The 25167-nt window shown below is 46.0% G+C and overlaps 1 protein-coding gene across 1 annotated transcript in view; it reads right to left on the bottom strand.

Annotated features, from left to right (window-relative positions):
* Positions 1–25167, bottom strand: part of slc6a11b (solute carrier family 6 member 11b) — a 162474-nt gene that overhangs the window by 88137 nt on the left and 49170 nt on the right. Inside the window, exon 7 of the mRNA XM_078413997.1 lies at positions 813–947. Within this exon, the coding sequence (XP_078270123.1) occupies positions 813–947 (135 nt within the window). The remainder of the gene's footprint in view (positions 1–812; positions 948–25167) is intronic.

Here is a 25167-nt window from a genome sequence, read left to right on the forward strand (position 1 = left end):
ACATGGAGTTGTTTTCTACCGTCGTTTTTCAAGGAATTAGAACTATGAGCCAAAAGTCTTAAAAAGCAGGAACAAATTTATTTGTGATAAAATATTTAAGTGCCTATTTAAGAACAACTGTACTTTGGGTCTATTAGTTCATTGGATTGTCTTTGACCAGGCTATTACATACACTAAGTCTACACACAGTTATTGATTCCTTAATTTAACTAATTAGATTAATTTAACTATTCTACTCGGCAAGACTCAATTAAAACCAACAACAACAGAAAATGTTTATATCCCCGAGAATCGTAACAGAATATTCCAAACACAGTTGAAGGTAACAAAAGAATCCTGTAAGAGAAAATTCTTATTTTCTAATATGGCCATAAATGATTGTTGAGAATTAGTGTGTTTGCTTGTCGGGAAGGAAACCAGCATAGACACAAAATGCTGGAGTAACCCAGCGGGTCAGGCAGCATCCCTGGAGAGATGGAATGGGTGACCTTTTGGGTCGAGTCCCTTCATCGGCGTTGTGGATTAAAAAGAGTAAACTGTTTAATTTATTTTAAAAAACATGTTGAATCGCAGTCTTTGTCTGTTTTCAGGCTATTAATCCTCAATGCGACATATTTACCACAACAGCAGGAGAAACAGGTGATCAATTGCATGCCATTTTATTTACAATATGCATTCAATAAACTATACTTACAGGAGTTGTGTTATCGGTTTTTAACTTTTTATGTGTGGGGTTGGAATATTACCTCTGTTCATTACCAGAAGGGTGAAAGAGGGAATCGATGAATAATATTTCCACTTGTTCTTCCTACCTGAGGATCTGACAGGCGGGAGATGTCTGGGTAAAGGTAAAACTTTATTCCCTCTGAAGCTCCAGGTAGAGTCACTCCTCGAATCAACAAAACCAGCAGCATCAGGTAGGGGAATGTTGCTGTTACATACACCACCTGGGGAGAGAACGTACAACATATTAGCTCTGCCTTTGCACCATTCTCCAGTGAAACCATAATAGGCTAATATTCCTGGACAAGGCCCACTGAGTACATTTCAGCCCACAGCCCCTTCGTGTGTCCCTACACACACCTTTAGTGGATAGGGCGGGCTGTACAAGCTAACTGTTCAGTGTATAAAATCATGAGAGGAATAGACCGGGTTAGATGCACAGAATCTCTTGCCCAGAGTAGGTGAATCGGGGACCAGAGGTCACGGGTTTAGTGACGGGGAAAAGATTTAATAGGAATCTGAGGGGTAACTTTTTCACACAAAGGGCGGTGGGTGTATGGAACAAGCTGCCAGAGGAGGTAGTTGAGGCAGGGACTATCCCAACATTTAAGAAACAGTTAGACAGGGACATGGAAAGGACAGGTTTGGAGGGACATGGACCAAACGCGGGCAGGTGGGACTAGTGTAGCTGGGACATTTTGGCAAGTTAGGTCGAAGGACCTGTTTCCATGCTGTATCACTCTATGACTGTGACTTTTTTAGGTGCCTTTCAAGGTAGTATAAGCTTTCTGCAGAAAGTGGGCCTTCGGCCGCATATCCCGAGGTCTTAGAAGGTTCAGGAACACCAGAGATGTCACCTGACCCACTGACTTACTCCACCACTCAAGATTCCAGCATCTGCAGTCCCTCACAAGGTCCTGACTGCGTTTCACAGCCTGCTCATTGTAAAAAACGTTTCAACAGTTTTAACTCTCATTAAAAATATTGACCTGATTAGAAAACTGTTCAGAATTTAATTTAGAAAATGCATCTTGCTAAAAATACATGAACACATCAACAAATAATTAAAAATATAAAAAATACAGCAAACTACATTAAAACACTTACACCCACTTACTTTTTCACAGGATTAGTGACCCCACTAAAAATTAATGGAGTCTTCAATCTTTAGCCCTTTCTGCCTACCCTAGGTGCAAAATGCACAAGTGTTTCCTGAGGGAATTACTGATCTCAGTGGCGAGTCTAACAACAGAACAGTCAGTCAGATACACTGGCATCAAACCTTTGGCAAGCACTGGGTATCTGTGTTTGATGGCACATGAATGGAAATTTGAGACTTCCTGGGCTAATAGCTGAAGGTTCCCTTCACAACTCTTGGCTGTCAAGTCAGTGGGATCCGGCCTATAATTATCTGATGCCTGTTCCACCTCATGCATCATCTGCAGTGTTGGCAGACACAATTAAAGTTGTGGTTGTGTGGGGGGTTTTTTTCCCCAAAGATAGCTTCACATAATTCACAATTCAAAAATTGCAAGGACTATGTGAAGTGATATTAGCAAAATGCAAAATCCTATTGCACGTGTCATGTCATTCAGAAATGCACAGCAACGGCTATTCGGATTACAAAGAAAACCTGCACATTTTTGCTCGGTTCTCCTTGAAACAGAAAAGGCCACAGCCAAAAGATTAATAGAGGGACAAAAGGGAGCAGATGCTGCAATCTGAGCTAAACACAAAGTGCTGGAGGAACTCAGTGTGTCAGGCAGCATCTGCGGAGGGAATGTACAGATGGCGTTTTGGGTCAGGACCTTGCCTCAGACTCTTCAAACTGTCTGAGGAAAGGTCTTCACCAAAACAACGCCTGCCCATTCCCTCCCCAGGTGCCTCCAGACCCATTGAGTTCCTCCAGCACTTTGTGCTTTTGCCAAAAAAAAAATCTACAGTTAAAGGCACAAAATATTATACTCCAATGTTACTCTGAGCAACGTCTTATAGATGCATCATAGAAAGCGCACTGTCGGGTCGGGTCGCATCACAGCTTGGTTTGGGAATAGCTCTGCCCAAGACCACAAGGAATTGCAGAGAGTTGTGGATGTAGCCAAGTCCATCACACAGACCAGACTTCCCACCACTGACTCCATCTACACGCCACACGCCGCCTCAGAAAAGCAGCCAACCTTATCAAAGTCTTGCTTCACCCCGGTCATACCCGAGGGTCCGCAAGCAAAGAATTTCACTGTGAATCGTCACACGTGGCAACAAAGTGTTCATTCGTTACTAATTCATTCATCCTCTCCCAGCACCCATCCCGCGGAAGGTACAGAAGCTTGAAAGTGCACATCATCAGACTCAGGAACAGCTTCTACCCCACTGCAATCAAGCTTTTGGATGCTCCTGTCATTGGGCAAGGGTACAGTCCGATTAACCTCTACCTCATTGTGGACATTGGACTTTGTCGATGGGACTGGTCCACTACGATGATGAGAAATATATACTGCATTCTGTATCTTTACCTTTGCCCTATCTATTGTGTTTGACTTGATTGCATATATGTATGGCATACCTGGTCTATGTGGATAGCATACAAAACAAAGCTTTTCACTGCAATCTGACACACGTGACAATAATAAACATAAACCCTAAACCTAAACCACTCCAAAATTCCTTTCCATTAACTTCAACAGATTCAGTTTAGAATAAGAAAATAACTGCAGATGCTGGTACAAATCGAAGGTATTTATTCACAAAATGCTGGAGTAACTCAGCAGGTCAGGCAGCATCTCGGAACCATCAGTCTGAAGAAGGGTCTCGAACCGAAACGTCGCCCATTCCTTCTCACCCGAGATGCTGCCTGACCTGCTGAGCTACTCCAGCATTTTGTGAATAAATAGCTTCGATTCAGTTTAGAAGCACAGTACTATTGTAAAACATATTCAACCAGCATCAATTCTTCTTGTGAACTACTGATAGCAACACACTTCTCATTGAAACATACCGAATAGTTGGATAGAGTGGATGTGGTGAGGATGTTTCCACTAGTGGGAGAGACTAGGACCAGAGGTCACATCCTCAGAATTAAAGGACGTTTCCCGATCTAGCTGTCCTTGGAGCTGACATTGAATAGCAAGTTATTATTATTTCTGCACTATTTTAATGGTTTACACCATTTTGGGATCATGTATCCTGCAGCTCTGTTACCTCCTGACAATTCCTTGCAAGGTTTTAGTGTGAGGATATTTGATTCCTAAACAGATGCATGTAATTGTATTATGTTACAGTGTGGCTAAACATGATTACCCATCTCATCCCTATAGCAGGTGAGACCAACCTTATATCGCCACCAGCATGAGGCCACAATAACTATGTTACTGGTAACAAGGGAATATCTTTAACGTAGAGAAGAGAAGCTACTTCTTAGCTTCAAAGGGTCATAGCCTCAGAATTAAGGGACGTTCTTTTAGGAACGAGATGAGGAGGAATTTCTTTAGTCAGAGGGTGGTGAATCATCGAGGGCCAAGTCAATGGATATTTTTAAGACAGAGATAGATAGATTCCTGATTAGTTTGGGTGTCAGAGGTCACGGGGAGAAGGCAGGAGAATGGGGTTAGGAGGGAGAGATAGATCAGCCGTGATTGAATGGCGGAGTAGACTTGATGGGCCGAATCACTTATGGACTTATGAATAAATTCCACATCTCAGTAGCAGAATTAAATTATGGAAAGATCGTTTATATTCATTTTGAGGAGTTTTGCCGTTGAAGCCTGTATTAGCCAAGGTTACTTTCCCAGGTCAGGCTGGCAGGAGTTTGGAAGGCTCTGTACAGGAGGTGGTTGAAGCACAAAATAGTAGCAATGGCTTTTAAGGCAGGTTGGATAAATATTTGTGATAAAGGAAGTGACAACACTGTGCTTATAAAGAACAAATGCCTAAAAAACAAAGTAATTTTTATAAACACTGAAATGGTCAAATGGATTGGATGCCATTTCTCGTCTTTGGTGCTGCCCACTAACTTTAGGAATTTGCTTCAGCTGTAAAAATTAAAAAAATTGCAATCGCCAACTGGTTGGTACGCAACAAAAGCTTTTCACTGTACCTTGGTACACGTGACAAAAAACTAAACTAAACAGAACAGAGAAATGTGGGTTTGTAGATTAATTTGGCCTTGTAAATTATCCCTAGTGGATGCAAAAATGGGGTAATATGGAACTAGTGTAAACGGGTCGGTGCGGACTCGGTGGGCCGAAGAGCATGTTTCCACGCTGCCTTTCCAAACTAGAAACTAAAGAGAAACTGTTACTGTCTCAATGCGAAGAGGATAGATTAAAATTCCTGTCACTGCCTGAATTAAGGATTTTATTCCTGTTTTGGGATTTTAATGCATTAATCGAAGGGAACGCATAACGAACGAACCTTGGCGGCACGGTGGAGCAGCAATAGAGTTGCTGCCTTACAGCGCCCAAGACCCAGGTTCTTTTAGGAAGGAGAGGAGGAGAAATTTCTTTAGTCAGAGGGTGGTGAATCTGTGGAATTCATAGCCACAGAAGGCTATGGAGGCTGTGGAGGCCGTCAGTAGATATTTTTAAGAGATAGATAGATTCTTGATTAGTACGGGTGTCAGGAGTTATTGGGAGAAGGCAGGAGAATGGGGTTAGGAGGGAGAGACAGATCAGCCATGATTGAATGGCGGAGTAGACTGGATGGGCCGAATGGCCTAATTCTACTATTTCTTATGACCTTATCTTATGTTGACAAAGTATAAATCTGCCTCCACGGTTATCATAGAACAAAGAACAGTACAGCACAGGACGCCCTTCAGTCCACAATGTTTGTGTTGAACATGATTAAACTGATCTCATCTGCCCGAACATGATCCCTATATTCCCTGCACTTCCATGTACCTATAAAAGTCTCTCAAATGCCACTATTGTGTCTTCCTCCACTCACCACCCCTGGCAATGCATTCCAGACCCCCACCACTCTCTGTGTAGAAAACCTGCCCCACACATCTCCATTCTCATCTCACCTTATAGGTACGCCCTCTCATGTTGGACATTTCCACCATAGGGACAAAGGTTCTGATTGTCTATCCTATCGATGCGTTATCATTTTATATACTTCTACCAAGTCTCCTCTTAGCCTCTGACTTTCCAAGGAAAACAATCCAAGTCTATCCAACCTCTCTCTGTAGTTCAAACCCTCTGATCCAGGCAGCATTCCGGTAATGTTAACATCCAGTTAATAAAAAACCATTTAACTATTCCAAACTTGAGAAATAAAAACCCAGGAGTTATCTATGTTCACTTGGCTACAGAGTTCTACTTCCACATCTGTATAGGTGTGGCAACTTCAGGGAGGAGAGCAAGGAACAGAATTGTGAAAGTAAATTCCCGTCGAGATGATCTTTCTTACTTGATGGTATCACAAAATGCTGGAGTAACTCAGCAGGTCAGGCAGCATCTCGGAGCGAGGAAATGGGTGACGTTTCGGGTCGAGACCCTTCTTCAGACTGAAGACTGACACATTCCCTCTCCTAGATGCTGCCTGACCTGCTGAGTTACTCCAGTATTTTGTGATACCTTCGATTTGTACCAGCATCTGCAGTTATTTTCCTACATTTTCTTACTTGTTGGTGTGAGCTGATTAGTTGGACAATGCAAATATGTGGACAGTGAATTAGTTGGACAGTGCAAATATGCAGGGAATCCAGGACAGGGCAGGGGGGAATCCAAGAAAGCAGGTGGTCCAGGAAAAGAAAGCTATGGAAACATAGACAATAGGTGCAGGAGTAGGCCACTCGGCCCTTCGAGTCAGCACCGCCATTCAATATGATCATGGCTGATCATCCAAAATCAGTATCCCTGTTCTGGCTTTTTCCCCATATCCCTTGATTCTGTTAGCCCAAAGAACTAAATCTAACTCTCTCTTGAAAACATTCACAACTCTCTGGGTGAAAAGGTTTTTCCTCATCTCAGTCCTAAATGGCCTACCCCTTATTCTTACATTGTGACCCCTGGTTCTGGACTCCCCCAACATCGGGAACATTTTTCCTGCATCTAGCCTGTCCAATCCCTTAAGAATTTTATATGTTTCTATAAGATCCTCTCTCATCCTTCTAAATTCCAGTGAATACAAGCCCAGTCGACCCATTCTATCCTGCACAGGACAAGAGGAAATCCAATTCCAAACTGTATAGGCAGTCTGGTTGGATATAACAAGCAGTCAGCATTGTCCATGCAACCCAAGAGACACAGTTCAGAAAGATTTAGATTTTTTAGATTTTAGATTTAGAGATACAGCGCAGAAACAGGCCCTTCAGCCCACCGGGTCCGCGCCGCCCAGCGATCCTCACACATTAACACTATCCTACACCCACTAGGGACAATTTTTACATTTGCCCAGCCAATTAACCTACAAACCTGTACGTCTTTGGAGTGTGGGAGGAAACCGAAGATCTCGGAGAAAACCCACGCAGGTCATGGGGAGAACGTACAAACTCCATACAGACGGCGCCCGTAGTCAGGATCGAACCCGAGTCTCCAGCGCTGCATTTGCTGTAAGGCAGCAACTCTACCGCTGCACCAACTCTACAGCCTTGTTTGATGGTATGGTAAGATTAAACAGCTATTTCTATATGTAAAAAATGTCCCTAGTGTTTGTAGGACAGTGTTAATGTGCGGGGATCACTGATTGGCGCGGACTCGATGGGCTAAAGGGCCTTTTTCCACACTGTGTCTCTAAACTAAACTAAAACTTTTATGATTGAATGGCAGAGTAGACCTGATGGGCCGAATGGCCAAATTCTACTCCAACCACATATGACCACATACAAATGACATATGAACATGTCCATCCTCAACAATAGGTGAGAACCATGGAGGGGAATAACAACTGCTGAGATAGGTTTTCCGCATGATGCTGACTTGGAAATACTTTGTATTTCCTGATCATTGTGGTGCTGCAGCACAACAACGTGTCTTCACCACACAACATGCAGTGGCTCAATGTGTAGGAAGGAACTGCAGATGCTGGTTTACACCGAAGATAGACACTAAATGCTGGAGTAACTCAGCGGGACAGGCAGCATCTTTGGAAAGAAGGAATGGGTGAAGTTTCGGGTCGAGACCCTTCTCGACGCCAGACGCCACCCTCCCCTTCTATCCAGAGAAGCTGCCTGTCCCGCTGAGTTACTCCAGCATTTAGTGCCTATGTGCAGTGGCTCAATGTGGCTCAACACTTCCTGCACAGGGCAGAAAGTGGGAGGAATCATATTTAGAAACAAGGAACAGCAGATGCTGGTTAATAGGCAAAAAGACACAAAAGTGCTGGAGTATCTCAGCAGGTCAGGCAGCATATTAGTTCCAGTTTAGTTTGGAGATACAGAGCAGAAACTGGTCCTTCGGTCTAACGAGTCCGTGACGACCAGCGATCCCTGCACACCAACACTATCCTATGCATGCTAGGGACAATTTTACTAATTTACCAAGCCACTTACCTGCAAACCTTCACATCTTTGGAGTGTGGGAGGAAACCAGAGAACACCCAGGCAGGTCACAGGGAGAACGTACAAACTCTGTACGGACAGCACCCGTAGTCAGGATGGAACCCGGGTCTCTGGCGTTGCAAGGCAGCAAATCTGCCGCTGTGCCACCGTGCTACCCTGGGCACTGGAGAATATGGATAGGTGATGGTTTGGGTCAAGACCTAATTATATTTAGCCATGAGAGGACCATGACACTAAAATAAAGTAAGTGTCGACCACAACGTCATAGATTTTTGCTGGACCTCTCTGTTTTTCAGTTGGTTCGACAATTTCATTGAATCCTACCAATGTCAACAATTGATGCCATCGTGATCCAACGACCATCGTATTCCACCATGATTTATTGAGCTTCACTTTACTGCCACATCACCAAACTGCTTCTTACCGAGAAATCATCGAAACATAGAAAATAGCTGCAGGAGTAGGCCTTTCGGCCCTTCGAGCCAGCACCGCCATTCAATATGATCATGGCTGATCACCCAGAATCAGTACCCCGTTCCTGCTTTCTCTCCATATCCCTTTATTCCGTCAGCCCTAAGAGCTATATCTAACTCTCTCTTGAATTCATTGTCTGGATTACTACTAAATGCTGCTTCTTACTACAAATGGCATCATCATCCCACCCATGTCTAATATCAACTGGGAGTTTAAAGAGCAGGTAGGAGTTGACATTCTGCTTATTCATCACGACAAGGAATATATATTTTAATTTTCAGATCTGGAAACATAAGCAGTTATTATGTAAAGGAAAGGGTTTCTGTGTGGTTAAAAAAAAGCCTTTCTTGTATTCCTCGTGTCATAAAGGGCGGCACGGTGGCGCAGCGGTAGAGTTGCTGCCTTACAGTGAATGCAGCGCCGGAGACTCAGGTTCGATCCTGACTACGGGCGCCATCTGTACGGAGTTTGTACATTCTCCCCGTGACCTGCGTGGGTTTTCTCCGAGATCTTCGGTTTCCTCCCACACTCCAAAGACGTACAGGTTTGTAGGTTAATTGGCCGGGCAAATGTAAAAATTGTCCCTGGCGTGTGTAGGATAGTGTTAATGTGCGGGGATCGCTGGGCGGCGCGGACCGGTGGGCCGAAGGGCCTGTTTCTGCGCTGTATCTCTAAATCTAAATCTAAAAATCAAAAAAAAAATCTAAATAAAAGGAGTCCATTTGCTTCATGAAATCTATGTCTGCTCTGAGAGCAATCCCACTACACCAGTCTCGAGGCAGTGTTTCAACCTAAAACATCCACCATTGCCTCCCCTCTCCCCTCTACTGATGCTACTCGGCCCACCAAGTTCCTCCAGCAGTTTGCTTTTCGCTCCCTGTTCAGCCACGTATTTCCCTGCAACCTCTCATCTCTCATATGGTGATCAACTCCTCCCTGGTTCTCCTTCTGTCTGCCAACACCAGGGGTGATTTGCAGCAATCAATTAGCTAGCACGTGGCAACCAGCATGCCTTTGGGATGTGGGAAGAAACCGGAGCACAGGGGGGAAAACCCACAGAGTCACTGGGAGAATGGGAGAAACCCCACACAGACAATGCCCGTGAAGCAGCAATGTTACTTTAGTGCACTGAAGATAGAGACAAAATGCTGGAGTAACCCAACGGGACGGGCAGCATCTCTGGAGAGAACGAATGGGTGACATTTCGGGTTGAGACCCTTCTTCAGACTGAGTCAGGGGAGAGGGAGATGCAGAGGTAAGGAAGTGTTAGGTGTGAAACCTTAGACAAAGGGGACGGAGATCAAGGAAAATGTAGAATAGATCATGGTTGGCCAGTAGAAGGAAACAACAAAGCCAACAGAGATAAAATGTAAAACGAGGACAATTAGAATAGGCGGAGAACTGGGAAGGGGGGAGGGGATGGAGAGAGAGAGAGGGAAAGCAAGGATTACTTTTTATTAGATTTAGATTTAGAGATACAGCGCGGAAACAGGCCCTTCGGCCCATCGAGTCCGCGCCTCCCAGCGATCCCCGCACATTAACACTATCCTACACACACTAGGGACAATATTTTTTACATTTTTACCCAGTCAATTAACCTACATACCTGTACGTTTTTGGAGTGTGGGAGGAAACCGAAGATCTCGGAGAAAACCCACGCAGGTCACGGGGAGAACGTACAAACTCCGTACAGACTGCGCCCGTAGTCAGGATCGAACCCGAGTCTCCGGCGCTGCATTCGCTGTAAGGCAGCAACTCTACCGCTGCGCCACCGTGCCGCTTGAGTACTTTTACTACTCAGTTAGTTACTATTACTACTCAGTTATTTGAAGTTTGAGAAGTCAATGTTCATACCGCTGGGGTGTAAGCTGCCCAAGCAAAATATGAGGTGTTGTTCCTCCAATTTGCGCTGGGCAGGGGTGTCTCAATCTGGAGGACATGTATTTAAGGTGAGAGGGGAAAGATTTAAAAGGAACTTGAGGATCAACTTTTTCCACACAGAAAGTTTTCCACACGCAAAATGGCTCCTACAACTATGCTGGTCATTAAAAGTACTCAACCAGTGGAACGAGATTTAAGTGAGGGCATTTTCATGTTGAAAACCTGGCAGACAATCCACACACAGTGTGGCATGGTGGAATGGGGTTAGGAGGGAGACATAGAACGGCCATGATTGAAAGGCAGAGTAGACTTGATGGGCCGAATAGCTTCATTCTGCTGCTATCACTTATGACCTGAGGACCACTTTCAGTGTGGAAAAGGTTAAACCTCAAGTTCCTTTTAAATCTTTCCCCTCTCACCCTAAACATGTGTCCTCCAGATTGAGACACCCCTGCCCTGGGCATCAAAAATACCTTGAACATCTGCCTTATCTACGCCCCTCATTATTTGATCTACCTCTGCAAGGTAATTTTGCAGCCTCTTATGCTCCAAGGAAAGAAATCCCAGTCGATCCAACCTCTCTTGAGACGGACTTAGGGTTCAGGCCAATATTATTTTCAGTCAACAACCATCATTAGAAAAAGATTATCTGACGATCACGACATTGCTATCTCTGAAATGTTGCCATGTTTATTTTTTAGTTTAGTTTGTATACAGCACGGAAACAGGCCCTTTGGCCCACTGAGTCCACACCGACCAGCGATCCCCGCACATTAGCACTATCATTACACTAGGGACAATTTACATTTACACCAAGCCAATTAACCTACAAACCTCTGCGTCTTTGGAGTGTGGGAGGAAACCGCAGATCTCGGAGAAAACACGCACAGTCACAGGGAGAACGTGCTAACTTAGTACAGACGGCATCCGTAGTCAGGATTGAACCCGGGTCTCCAGCGTGTCAAGCAATAGACAATAGACAATAGGTGCAGGAGTAGGCCATTCGGCCCTTCGAGCCAGCACCAGCATTCAATGTGATCATGGCTGATCATTCTCAATCAGTATCCCGTTCCTGCCTTCTCCCCATACCCCCTGACTCTGCTATCCTTAAGAGCTCTATCCAGCTCTCTCTTGAATGCATTCAGAGAAGTGGCCTCCACTGCCTTCTGAGGCAGAGAATTCCACAGATTTACAACTCTCTGACTGAAAAAGTTTTTCCTCATCTCCGTTCTAAATGACCTACCCCTTATTCTTAAACAGTGGCCCCTGGTTCTGGACTCCCCCAACATTGGGAACATGTTTCGTGCCTTTAACGTGTCCAACCCCTTAATAATCTTATATGTTTCGATAAGATCCCCTCTCATCCTTCTAAATTCCAGTGTGTACAAGCCTAGTCGCTCCAGTCTTTCAACATATGTCAGTCCCGCCAATCCGGGAATCAAGCACTGTAAAGCACTGTAATACACGCCGTCCTAAATATTTTTAAATAGTTTAAATATTTTTAGCCTAAACATTTTTAATATTTTATGCTCAAGTGGGATTTGAACCGTCAATCTGCTATCTCAGTGGGAAGATGGCTGCAAAGAAAGTCAGGCTGGAGACTGTATGCTCTGGCGTTAAAATTTGCTGGATGTGAGGAGGGCCCCTTGTTCAATTTTCATATTAGCTTCCCACCCAGGACAGAAGGCCTTCATTGGTATTGATGGAAAACTGTACAAGACAGTTCCAGACACAAAGGTCAATTGTTGGGGAGCGGATGAATCACAAACCGGCCCTGGTTTTCCCCGAATGCAATCACCAGTGAAAGGGACAAACAAAATAAACCCATATTCTGGTCAGGCGCTCCCCTGGGTCTGCATGGCAGCTGAGTGTTTTCATAGCTGGTGGATATTTTCAAAAAATGTTTCTTCAAACGCTGCGCCCTTTTGGGAGAATTTATCAGCTGAGGCCCAGTGCATCTGGCAAATTATTCAGAATAATAGGGGTCAGCGCTCAAAGGGCAGAATAGCTGCAGCAGCTGTCTAATGCAGGCAATCTGTCCATGGCAGCAGCACATGATAATATCATTTGCACTGCGCAGGTATATGTGATGCCTGGACACAGATTGCAGCCACACACGCCACCAGTGGGAATGTGACAGCAAAACATTTCAGTACTGATAGTGCATCGGTCGTCTTTCACTCCATGAATCATTGAGAAACGGTCTGAAATTTGTGGTAAACTCTCAGTGAAGCAGGAAAACAATCAGTTCCAGAGACGGACACAAAATGCTGGAGTCACTCGGCGGGCCAGACAGCATCTCCGGAGGGAAGGAATGGGTGACGTTGCGGGGGTCGAGACCCTTCTTCAGACTGATTTCTAACTGGCCGATAAATCTGAACTGCTTATCGGTTAACATTCTGCTGGCAGATTCACGCTATCCGCATGCAAGGTATGCTATGTTTATTCTCATTGACCTGTGCAGGAGGGGAAAGCAGACCATTCAGCCCTTTTACCTCCATTCTAGCTGTCAAAACACAGAAGATATACACGGCTTTAACAAAATCAAGCCAAATATGCAATGACCTAAATTAAAAGCCAAGCCAAATACTAACTGAGAGATGATGGATGGCAGAGGAACTAACTGGCTCTTCATTTACTCATGCAACAGTGTCCCTTAAGCTTCTGGCAAGTTATACTCCATATCATTCTAGCCTCATCAAGTTTAATTATTTATCAGCACTGAATGGTATGAAACAGATGAGAAATTATTTATTAATCAAACTCCGCACATCAATTAACTTCAACACTTTAGCCTAAATAACTGAGCCACATAATTGAAACGAATCTCTTTCTTTTGCGTGCAATTAATTAACAGTAGTTTGATTAAGACGAAAAATCATTCATCGCAAGACCAACCCAGAGATGGATGAAAGTAATAGACACTTATGTATGATATTTATTTGCAAACTAATCGTGTAAGATTTATTTCTACGGGCTGTAAACTTGTTAATGAAATTTCATTATAATGACAACATCATCCACTTTAGATAAAAAATAAACACATCTTACTCCAGCCTCCATGTGACCATCATCACCATCCGCCGGTCACACTTGGAGAAAATTGTGGACGCAGCCCAGACCATCACACAAACCAACCTCCCTTCCATTGACTCCATCTGCACCTCACGCTGCCTTGGCAAGGCCAGCAGCAGAATCAAGGACAATACAAGGTATGTAGGTTAATTGACTGGGTAAATGTAAAAATTGTCCCTTGTGTGTGTAGGATAGTGTTAATGTGCGGGGATCACTGGGCGGCGCGGACTTGGTGGGCCGAAAAGGCCTGTTTCCGCGCTGTATCTGAAATATGAAATAAATATGAAATAATAATATGAAATAAGTCGCACCCCGGCCACTCCCTCTTCTCCCCTCTCCCATCAGGCGAAAGATATAGGACTGTGAAAATGCACACCCCCAGACTCAGGGGCAGTTTCTTCCCAGCTGTTATCAGGCAACTGAATCATCCTACCACAAACCAGAGAGCAGTGCCGAACTACTGTCTACCTCTTTGGAGACCCTTGTACTATCTTTGATTGGACTTTACTGGACTTTATCGTGCACTAAACGTTATTTCCTTTATCATGTATCTGTACACTATGAGTGGCTCGATTGTAATCATGTATTGTCTTTCCGCTGACTGGTTAGCGCGCAACAAAAGCTTTTCACTGTACCTCGGTACATGAGACAATAAACTAAACTAAACTAAAGATGGACACAAAATGCTGGAGTAACTCAGTGGGACAGGCAGCATCGCTGGATAGAAGGAACGGATGGCGTTTCGGGACGAGACCCTTCTTCAGACTGATGCTGCCTGTCCCGCTGGGTTACTCCGGCATTTTGTGTCCATCTTCGGTGTAAACCAGCGTCTGCTGTTCCTTCCCAAGCTAAACTAAATACTGGTAACGTTCTAAATGCGGAGCAAGTGCTTTGACAAGGAGCGTTTGAGTGTGGGATGATTAATGGGGGTCACGGAAAACCCAATCCACACATCGGACACCACAAATCTGCACGTTTCAGCAGGGCTGGTGCAGGAACTCGGATAGTTCAAGGGTGATCCACGGGTGGATTACACGGCCACCTTAATCCTCCTCCTGTGGACATGCAGGAGATTGGGGACACTTTTCCAGCGTGACCTTGAGCCAGGGAACTGTGTCCAGCCACAGCTTCTGACAAACTATATTGCTCAGAGAGAGGTGCGGATGGATTGACCACGGACCATCCGCGATGCTGAGGACATGGTGGATGTATAGCATGCTTAATGAACGAGGCACTCCACACAACGACTGCCCAGGCAGGAAACACATCAGACAAAGCAGGTGGAGCATGAAGACAGACCAGGAGTTCCTTGTGGCTAATCTTCTCTCAAGCAGATGTGGCAACGTGGACATAGTCCCCTTTGAACAGTGTTTTCACACCTTACCCTCCCATATCTCTGCGTCTCCCTCTCCCTCTGACTCTCAGTCTGAAGAAGGGTCTCGACTCGAAACCTCACCCATTCCTTCTATCCAGAGGTGCCGCCTGTCCCGCCGAGTTACTCCAGCATTTTGTGTCTATCTTCAGTGTAAACCAGCATCTGCAGTTCCTTCTACACAACAATGCTTTAGTTGTGTGGACTGGCAGCACTGGCATAGTGAGAAAGAGGTGTGCGTTTAATTTGCAACCTCAGCTTCCACAAGCTCACATGTTATAGGAGTAGAATTAGGCCATTCGGCCCATTGAATCTACTCCACCATTCAATTGTGGCTGATCTCTGCCTCCTAGTCCCATTTTCCTGCCTTCTCCCCAGCGCAGCGCAGCGGTAGAGTTGCTGCTTTACAGCGAATGCAGCGCCGGAGACTCAGGTTCGATCCTGACTACGGGTGCTGCACTGTAAGGAGTTTGTACGTTCTCCCCGTGACCTGCGTGGGTTTTCTCCGAGATCTTCGGTTTCCTCCCACACTCCAAAGACGTACAGGTATGTAGGTTAATTGGCTTGGTAAATGTAAAAAAATTGTCCCTAGTGGGTGTAGGATAGTGTTAGTGTACGGGGATCACTGGGCGGCACGGACTTGGAGGGCCGAAAAGGCCTGTTTCCGGCTGTATATATATGATATGATGATGATGATAACCCTTGACACCCATTCTAATCAAGAATTTGTCTATCTCTGCTTTAAAAATATCCACTGACTTGGCCTCCACAGCCCTCTGTGGCAATGAGTTCCACAGATTAACTACCCTCTGACTAAAGAAGTTCCTCCTCACCTCCTTTCTGAAAGTGCGCCCTTTAATTCTGAGGCTGTGTCCTCTGGTCCTAGACTCTCCCACCAGTGGAAACATCCTCTCCACATCCACTCCATCTATGCCTTTCATTACTCTGTAAGTTTCAATGAGGTCCCCCATCAACCTCCAGTGAGTACAGGCCCAGTGCTGTCAAACACGCATCATATGTTAACCCATTCATTCCTGGAATCATTCTTGTAAACTAGGTTAATTCCCGGAATGGCGGAACTGTCATATGTTGAAAGACTGGATCAACTAGGCTTGTATACACTGGAATTTAGAAGGATGAGAGGAGATCTTATCGAAACGTATAAGATTATTAAGAGGTTGGACACGTTAGAGGCAGGAAACATGTTCCCAATGTTGGGGGAGTCCAGAACAAAGGGACACAGTTTAAGAATAAGGGGTAGGCCATTTAGAACTGAGATGAGGAAAAACTTTTTCAGACAGAGAGTTGTAAATCTGTGGAATTCTCTGCCTCAGAAGGCAGTGGAGGCCAATTCTCTGAATGCATTCAAGAGAGAGCTAGATAGAGCTCTTAAGGATAATGGAGTCAGAGGGTATGGGGAGAAGGCAGGAACGGGGTACTGATTGAGAATGATCAGCCATGATCACATTGAATGGCGTTGCTGGCTCGAAGGGCCGAATGGCCTCCTCCTGCACCTATTGTCTATTGTCCTCTGGCAATTTGGAGTTGGGGTGATGTGCGACCTGGGGAAAGCAGCAGCAGTCACGAGGGGAGGTGGATGGGGGGGGAGGGGGGGGGGGGAGGGGCGGAAATAAGGCCAAAAGGGGGATGGAAATTCAATAGTAAGGGAAGCCAGAAACACGTGGAATTCAACTTGTCTGAAGTTTAAAGAACACTGTTGCATGAAAAGTAAACATCGCCCAATTATTATCCGACAAGGCTTGTGACAGGCACGGGAGGAGATTACTGGGGATTTGGCTGAGATTTCCAAATCTCTGCTAGCCATGGGGTGAGGTGCCGGATGACTGGTTAGCAGCAAAATGTCATTTACTCAAGAAAAGGCAGCAGGGATAAGCCATGGATTTGCGGGGCCGGCGAGACTGGTGTCAGTCGCAGAGAAGTTACGAGGGAGAAAATCCTGAGCGACAGAGTTAATCCACACTGGCAAAGATATGGCAGAAGGAATTCGCTCCTCATAAGAGAAAATAAAAGTTGTACATTTTGGGAGATCCAAGAAGAACGGGATATGTACTCACAGGCAGCACAGCGGTAGTGTTGCTGCCTCACAGCGAATGCAGCGCCGGAGACTCAGGTTCGATCCTGACTACGGGCGCCGTCTGTACGGAGTTTGTACGTTCTCCCCGTGACCTGCGTGGGTTTTCTCCGATATCTTCACACTCCAAAGACGTACAGGTTTGTAGGTTAATTGGCTGGGCAAATGTAAAAATTGTCCCTAGTGGGTGTAGGATAGTGTTAGTGTGCGGGGATCGCTGGGCGGCGCGGACCCGGTGGGCCGAAGGGCCAGTTTCTGCGCTGTATCTCTAAATCTAAAAATCTAGAGTCGCTGCCTCACAGCACCAGACACCCGGGTTCGATCCTGACTACGGGTGCTTGTCTGTTCGGAGTTTGTACATTCTCCCCGTGACCCACGTGGGTTTTCTCCAGGTGCTCCGGTTTCTTCTCACATTCCAAAGACGTGCAGGTTTGCAGGTTAATTGGCTTTGGTGTAAATTGTCCCCAGTGTGTACGAGTGTAAAGGCGATCGCTGGACTCGGTGGGCCGAAGGGCACGTTTCTACGCTGCATTTCTAAACTAAACTAAACTGCTACGAATGACGGCACGCTGGATTGCATTGAGGAACAGAGAGACCTTGGTGTACAGGTCCATGGATTCCCTAAAGGTGGCAGCAACAAGGTGGAAAGGAAGTAGTACAGGATGGTGGCCTTTATTAGACAATAGACAATAGGTGCAGGAGGAGGCCATTCGGCCCTTCGAGCCAGCACCACCATTCAATGTGATCATGACTGATCATTCTCAATCAGTACCCCGTTCCTGCCTTCTCCCCATATCCCTGACTCCGCTATCCTTAAGAGTATCTAGCTCTCTCTTGAATGCATTCAGAGAATTGGCCTCCACTGCCTTCTGAGGCAGAGAATTCCACAGATTCACAACTCTCTGACTGAAAAAGTTTTTCCTCATCTCAGTTCTAAATGGCCTACCCCTTATTCTTAAACTGTGGCCCCTTGTTCTGGACTCCCCCAACATTGGGAACATGTTTCCTGCCTCTAACGTGTCCATCCCCTTAATAATCGTATACATTTCGATAAGATCTCCTCTCATCTTTCTAAATTCCAGTGTACACAAGCCTAGTCGCTCCAGTCTTTCAACATACGACAGTCCCGCCATTCCGGGAATTAACCTAGTAAACCTACGCTGCACGCCCTCAATAGCAAGAATATCCTTCCTCAAATTTGGAGACCAAAACTGCACACAGTACTCCAGGTGAGGTCTCACTAGGGCCCGGTACAACTGCAGAAGGACCTCTTTGCTCCTATACTCAACTCCTCTTGTTATGAAGGCCAACATTCCATTGGCTTTCTTCACTGCCTGCTGTACCTGCATGCTTCCTTTCAGTGACTGATGCACTAGGACACCCAGATCTCGCTGTACGTCCCCTTTTCCTAACTTGACACCTTTCAGATAATAATCTGCCTTCCTATTCTTACCACCAAAGTGGATAACCTCACATTTATCCACATTAAACTGCATCTGCCATGCATCCGCCCACTCACACAACCTGTCCAAGTCACCCTGCAGCCTCATAGCATCTTCCTCACAGTTGACACTAGCTGGGAAATAGAATGCAGGAGCACAAAGGTCAAGGTGATGTGCTATAAAACCTTGGCGTAGTCACCGCCATAAAGTGCTGTGAGCAGCTCTGGTTGTCACACCACATCACAAAAAGGTCGTGATTGCCCTGGAGAAGGTTTGGAGGAGATTTACCGGCATGTTGCCTGCGAATTAATTCTGAGGGTGGACTGGATAGGCAGTTTAATTACCCTGGAGTGGAGGAAACTGTGGGGGGAGCTTGATAGAGATATACAAAACTACGAAGGCATAAACTCGTACAGAATAATGAGAAACCTGTTCCCACTACAGAGAAGTCTACAACATGGGGCACAGGACTAAGAGAGCTAGAGCGGATAAAATTAAGATTTTTACACCGAGCGTCTTGCAATCTGGAGCACACAGCCCGAGATGGTGGACATGGGTACTCTCATAACATTTAAAAGATATTTGACGAGACACTTGAATTGCTAAAACATAGATGGTTATACCCCATTGGGATGATTGCCGATAGGTATATGATGGTCAGTTTGGATATGATGGGCTGAAGGGCCTGGTTCCATGCTATACGGTCTCCTAATCTGAGGAAGGACGTCCTTGCTATTGAGGCCGTGCAGCGCGGGTCCACCAGGTTAATCCCCGGGATGGCGGGACTGTCATATGAGGAAAGATTGGAAAGACTGGGTTTGTATTCCCTGGAATTTAGAAGGGTGAGAGGGGATCGTATAGAAACGTATAAAATTATAAAAGGGCTGGACAAGCTAGATGCAGGAAAAATGTTCCCAATGTTGGGGGAGTCTAGAACCAGGGGCCACAGTCTGAGAATAAAGGGGAGGCCATTTAAAACTGAGATGAGTAAAAGCTTTTCCACCCAGAGAGTTGTGAATTTGTGGAATTCGTTGCCACAGAAGGCAGTGGAGGCCAAATCACTGGATGAATTTAAAAGAGAGTTAGATAGAGCTCTGGCGGCCAGTGGAATCAAGGGATATGGGGAGAAGGCAGGCACAGGTCAGAGATTGTGGATGATCAGTCATGATCACTATGAATGGCGGTGCTGGCTCAAAGGGCCAAATGGCCTCCTCCTGCACCTATTGTCTATGTTTCTGCGTATGATTCCATGAGTCTAAACTTGCACTCATACTCTGACCCTCTTCCATTTCACCCACAGCTCTGCAGACATCTGCCGTCCAGCAACGGACCATGATTTAAAAAAAATGTTTTGACCTGGTTTGGATGACATGACGGTGCAGCAGTTAGTACAGCTGCCCCATAGTTCCAAGGCCTGGGTTCAGAGCTGTCCTTGGGAGTGGAGCTTGGATGGTCTCCCTGTGACTCCGCTGGATGCTTGGATTTCCCCCCCACATCCTGAAGATGTACTTGCAGGTTAACTGGGTTTTGAAAACCGCCCCTTACAAAATGATTAAAGGGGCGTGCAGACAAGAGAATAAAGCATCAGGGCTGTAAGGAATTAAACCGTGGCTAGCTGCAATGGCACAATGGGACTGCTCGATTGTGAGTCAGCATGGACCCGATGAGCCCAATGTTGTAGGAAGGAACTGCAGATGCTGGTTTGAACCGAAGATGGACACAAAATGCTGGAGTAACTCAACGGGACAGGCAGCATCATCTCTGGAGAGAAGGAATGGGTGACCTTTCAGGTCGAGACCCTTCTTCACACTGAAGTCTGAGTCCGAGTCTGAAGAAGGGTCTCGACCCGAAACGTCACCCATTCCTTCGATCCAAAGATGCTGCCTGTCCCGCTGAGTTACTCCAGCATTTTGTGTCTTCTTTTGTGTACATGCAAGGCTGGTCTTAGCGAGGCTCTGCTAATCAAACCATTGGAGGATTGATGAAGACACTCTGGATCCTGGTGATTCCAGATCCGGTCCATCCCACTGATGCTGAACCCAAGGCATTCTCATCATTATTGCTTCGTTTGGGCAGAGGGGTGATTTATTTGAGGTCCTTAAAACAAGACTGGAATTTGCAAACGTAGTTTCTGGCAATAACTATTTTCTGTGGTCGAGAATCTCGAGCCAGGAGTCATCTTAAAATTTGAGTTCTTCACAGAGCAGAAATATATGACCTTGGGGATCCCAAAGGCCGAGTCAATTAAAACCTTTTCAGGCTGAAACCGATTTTTGACAGGTTTAGGTATCACTGAGTGTAGAGCAAAATCAGATGAAAGCCAGTGGAGATATCAACCAGGCAAGGGTTCGCTGAACAGCACGATATGTCAACTTCTCTACATCGGCGAAACCAAATGTAGGCTCGGCGATCGTTTCGCTCAACACCTTCGCTCAGTCCGCCTTAACCAACCTGATCTCCCAGAGGCTGAGCACTTCAACTCCCCCTCCCACTCCCAGTCTGACCTTTCTGTCATGGGCCTCCTCCAGTGCCATAGTGAGGCCCACCGGAAATTGGAGGAACTGCACCTCATATTTCGCTTGGGCAGCTTGCAGCCCAGCGGTATGAACATTGACTTCTCCAACTTTAGATAGTTCCTCTGTCCCTCTCTTCCCCTCCCCCTTCCCAGATCTCCCACTGTCTTCCTGTCTCCACCTATATCCTTTCTTTGTCCCGCCCCCCTGACATCAGTCTGAAGAAGGGTCTCGACCTGAAACGTCACCCATTCCCTCTCTCCTAGATGCTGCCTGACCTGCTGAGTTACTCCAGCATTTTGTGATAAGCAGGATATCTTAGAATGGCTGAGTGAATCGCAAGGGTGTCCTGAAGGAGAAGAATTTAGTGCTGCTGCCTCACATTGTGTGCGAGACTGAATGTGTTGGAAGGAACTGCAGATGCTGGTTTAAATCGAAGATAGACACAAAATGCTGGAGTAACTCAGCGGGACAGGCAGCATCTCAGGAGAAAAGGAATGGGTGACGTTTCGGGTCGAGACCCTTCTTCAGACTGATGTCAGGGGAGGGGGCGGGACGGAGATAAAATGTAGTCGGAGGCAGTAAGGTTGGTGGGAGAACTGGGCTGGGGGGGAATGGAGAGAGAGGTTAAGCAAGGGCTACTGTATCCGCTGCTCCAGGTGTCAACTCCTGTATATTGGCGAGACCAAGTGCAGGCCCGGCGATCGTTTCGCTGAACACCTCCGTTCAGTCCGCCTAAACATACCCGATCGCCTGGTTGCTCCACACTTTAACTTCCCCTCCCATTCCCACACTGACCTTTCTGTCCTGGGCCTCCTCCATTATTCATCATGTGAGGCCCAGCGCAAATTGGAGGAACAGCACCTCATATTTTATTGGGCAGCTTACACCCCAGCGGTATGAATATCGACTTCTCTAACTTCAAGTAACCCTTGCTTTCCCTCTCTCTCCATCCCCTCCCCTTCCCTGTTCTCCCACCAGTCTTACTGTCTCCTACTACATTTTATCTCCGTACCGCACACTCCCCTCACTACCGCTGCACGCCCTCAATAGCAAGAATATCCTCCCTCAAATTTGGAGACCAAAACTGCACACAGTACTCCAGGTGCCCTGTACAACTAGGGCCCTGTACAACTGCAGAAGGACCTCTTTGCTCCTATACTCAACTCCTCTTGTTATGAAGGCCAACATTCCATTGGCTTTCTTCACTGCCTGCTGTACCTGCATGCTTCCTTTCAGTGACTGATGCACTAGGACACCCAGATCTCATTGTACGTCCCCTTTTCCTAACTTGACACCATTCAGATAATAATCTGCCTTCCTATTCTTACCACCAAAGTGGATAACCTCACACCTATCCACATTAAACTGCATCTGCCATGCATCTGCCCACTCACACAACCTGTCCAAGTCAAGGGCCTGTCCCACTTTAGGTGATTTTAAGGCGACTGCCGGCGACTGTCAAAGACGTAGCAGGTCGCCAAACTTTTCTTTTACCCGACGACAAAGACCACGACAATGCCGAGTCAGGTCGAGATTACACCGTCTTCTGAAACATCACGAAATTCCCACGCTGTCAATGCTTCTCCGGCATCCTACTTTTCGCTGAAATCACTGACAAGTCGGTAGGTACTTGAGAGTTTTGAACTATAACACCTTGTATGGGTTACTTAAAAACCAAGCATCACTGTAACAAGGAATAAACGATTTACTTCCAGTTTACTAATAGCAGTATTAAAAAATATATATTTTTAAGTGGTTAAGTTGGTTTTTGTGAAAAGTGTGTGGGCATTCTTTGAAAATGTAAGGGAGATGCATATCTGGTTTCTGGGTTGCATATCTGGGTTGGGAGCCCACTTTAAATGAAATGGCTGATGGCAATAAACATCGCAAAATTCCCACGCTTACCTGACCGTCAAACTGTCGCCTCCAATCTACCTGTCAAATGTCCTGACGGTAAATAAATTGGTTAAACACAAGCATTTTATGGTATTTTGAAATGACTTTACTTATTTTAATATAATGTGCTTCTAAATGCATCTAAGAGAACCTAGCAAACCTGGGGACAGCATGCAACATTTTCACTCAGATGATTTCTCAGCGACGCGCCGAGATCCACTACGATTCTTGGAAGACTCCTCATGATCATGCCCGCGACACCCCGGCGAACTGTCGGTGACAGCCTAGTCACCGGCAGTCGCCTTAAAATCGCCTAAGTGGGACAGGCCCTTCACCCTGCAACCTCATAACATCTTCCTCACTGTTCACACTGCCACCCAGCCTTGTGTCACACAGGCGGCAACCTACGTCAACCGAAGTCAACCTACATCTACCCGTGACAAGCTACGACAAGCTACGACCGTGTCGGCAACAACTGAAAACAGTTAACATCATTTTTGCCTCCGGTTTTGATGGCGGTACCTGTCGCCGGTTGACGTAGGTAGTCGCCAATGGAATTCACCGAAGTCATCACCGGCGACAACCTACGTCACCTGGTCACAACCTACAACAGCGCCCACGTCAGGAGACATCAAGCTACGCTCATTGGCGTCAAACCCACTGTCGCCAAAAAAAATTTGAAAATCCAGCGGCGACCAGAACGACGCTACGGCTCTTTGGAGACGACTCACGGCCGCACAGGTGACACCCCGGCAACCGTGTGGTGACGGCCTAGTCACCTGTAGTCGCCTAAAACATCGCCTAAGGCCCTTTACAATACAATATTTAAATTTCACACTGGTTAATCCAGCTGGCCATCCAGCTGCCAACAATGTGTGATAACGTATTGACCAGTGCCTCTTACCGCTGTGATGAAAAATACAATGGATGCTTTCTCAACGGACCAACCAACCCACCAAATTAATTGGTGTAAACCAGCATCTGCAGTTCCTTCCTGAACATTTTGGCTGCACCACTGCGGAATCTCCTCAAGGTCGGTATGCCGACTTTGAAGAAGTCTCCGATGGGAGTCCTGCAACACTCTGTCTCGCTGCTCCCCCTCTATGATTCCTCCTGATCTCTGGGTCTACCACAACGTTTTCATCCAGACTCGCTGCCAGTCTGAAGAAGGCGCCTATTCCTTTTCTCCAGAGATGCTGCCTGACCCACTGAGTTACTCCAGCTTTTTTGTGTCTTTCTTAAACCCAAAAAAGTACTGGGTTGCTGTAAAACACAAATGCTTACTGATTGCACAGTGAACCCCTTGAAATGTGTCGTTCACAAACGCCCATGTCTTATAGTGCAGCTTCTGTAGAGGACTTAGATCAGTGCTGATAAATCTAAAGCAGCGCCAATCTGAATTACATTTGACAGATTGCACCATCTGGAATAAATATACCCAGAGCGGCTGAAATATTGATGAACGTTCAAAAGCTAACCAGAGGGGGGAAAAGTTTTTTTAAAAAAGGCTTCAGATGTGTGGCAAGAGAATGATTTCAGTGACAAAACCCAAGAGAGCAACATGAAAACTTTGAGTTTGGTTGAGAATTCTCATTTTGTAGCTGTCCCTTATTGTACAAGGATCAGCTCCAGAGTCATACTAATGCTGGGGGTAAAGCTGCCCACTCCAGCTCACGTCAAATGGAAACAAGGCCTCACCACATTGAGGAACAAAGAACTGCAGACACTGGTTAATACACAAAAGGTCACAACGTGTTGGAGTAACTCAGCAGGTCAGGCAGCATCTCTGGAGAACATGGATGGGTCATACGTAGGAAGGAACTGCAGATGCTGGTTTGCACCAAAGGAAGACCCAAAATGCTGGAGTAACTCAGCGGGACAGGCAGCAACTCTGGAGAGAGGGAATGGGTGACGGTTCAGGTTGAGACCCTTCTTCAGACTATATTGACGTATTGACTATATTGATGTTAAAAATGCAATAGGTGCAGATAGGATTTCATATTGATTTCACACACTTCTCCCCTCACAGTGCAGCTTATACAAACTAGCCACGTACTAGCCGTCTTGCAGATGAAACCTCGTAACCTGTGGCAGGTAGCTCCACAGAAACTACTGGTGACAAACTTTTCATGGGCCACTCACCACTTGCGTTCTGTATGTGTCTTGTGCATCACAATGCAGAAGTCAAGAAGTCT

This window comes from Rhinoraja longicauda, chromosome 17 (assembly GCF_053455715.1).
Source record: "Rhinoraja longicauda isolate Sanriku21f chromosome 17, sRhiLon1.1, whole genome shotgun sequence".
Lineage (NCBI taxonomy): Eukaryota > Metazoa > Chordata > Chondrichthyes > Rajiformes > Arhynchobatidae > Rhinoraja > Rhinoraja longicauda.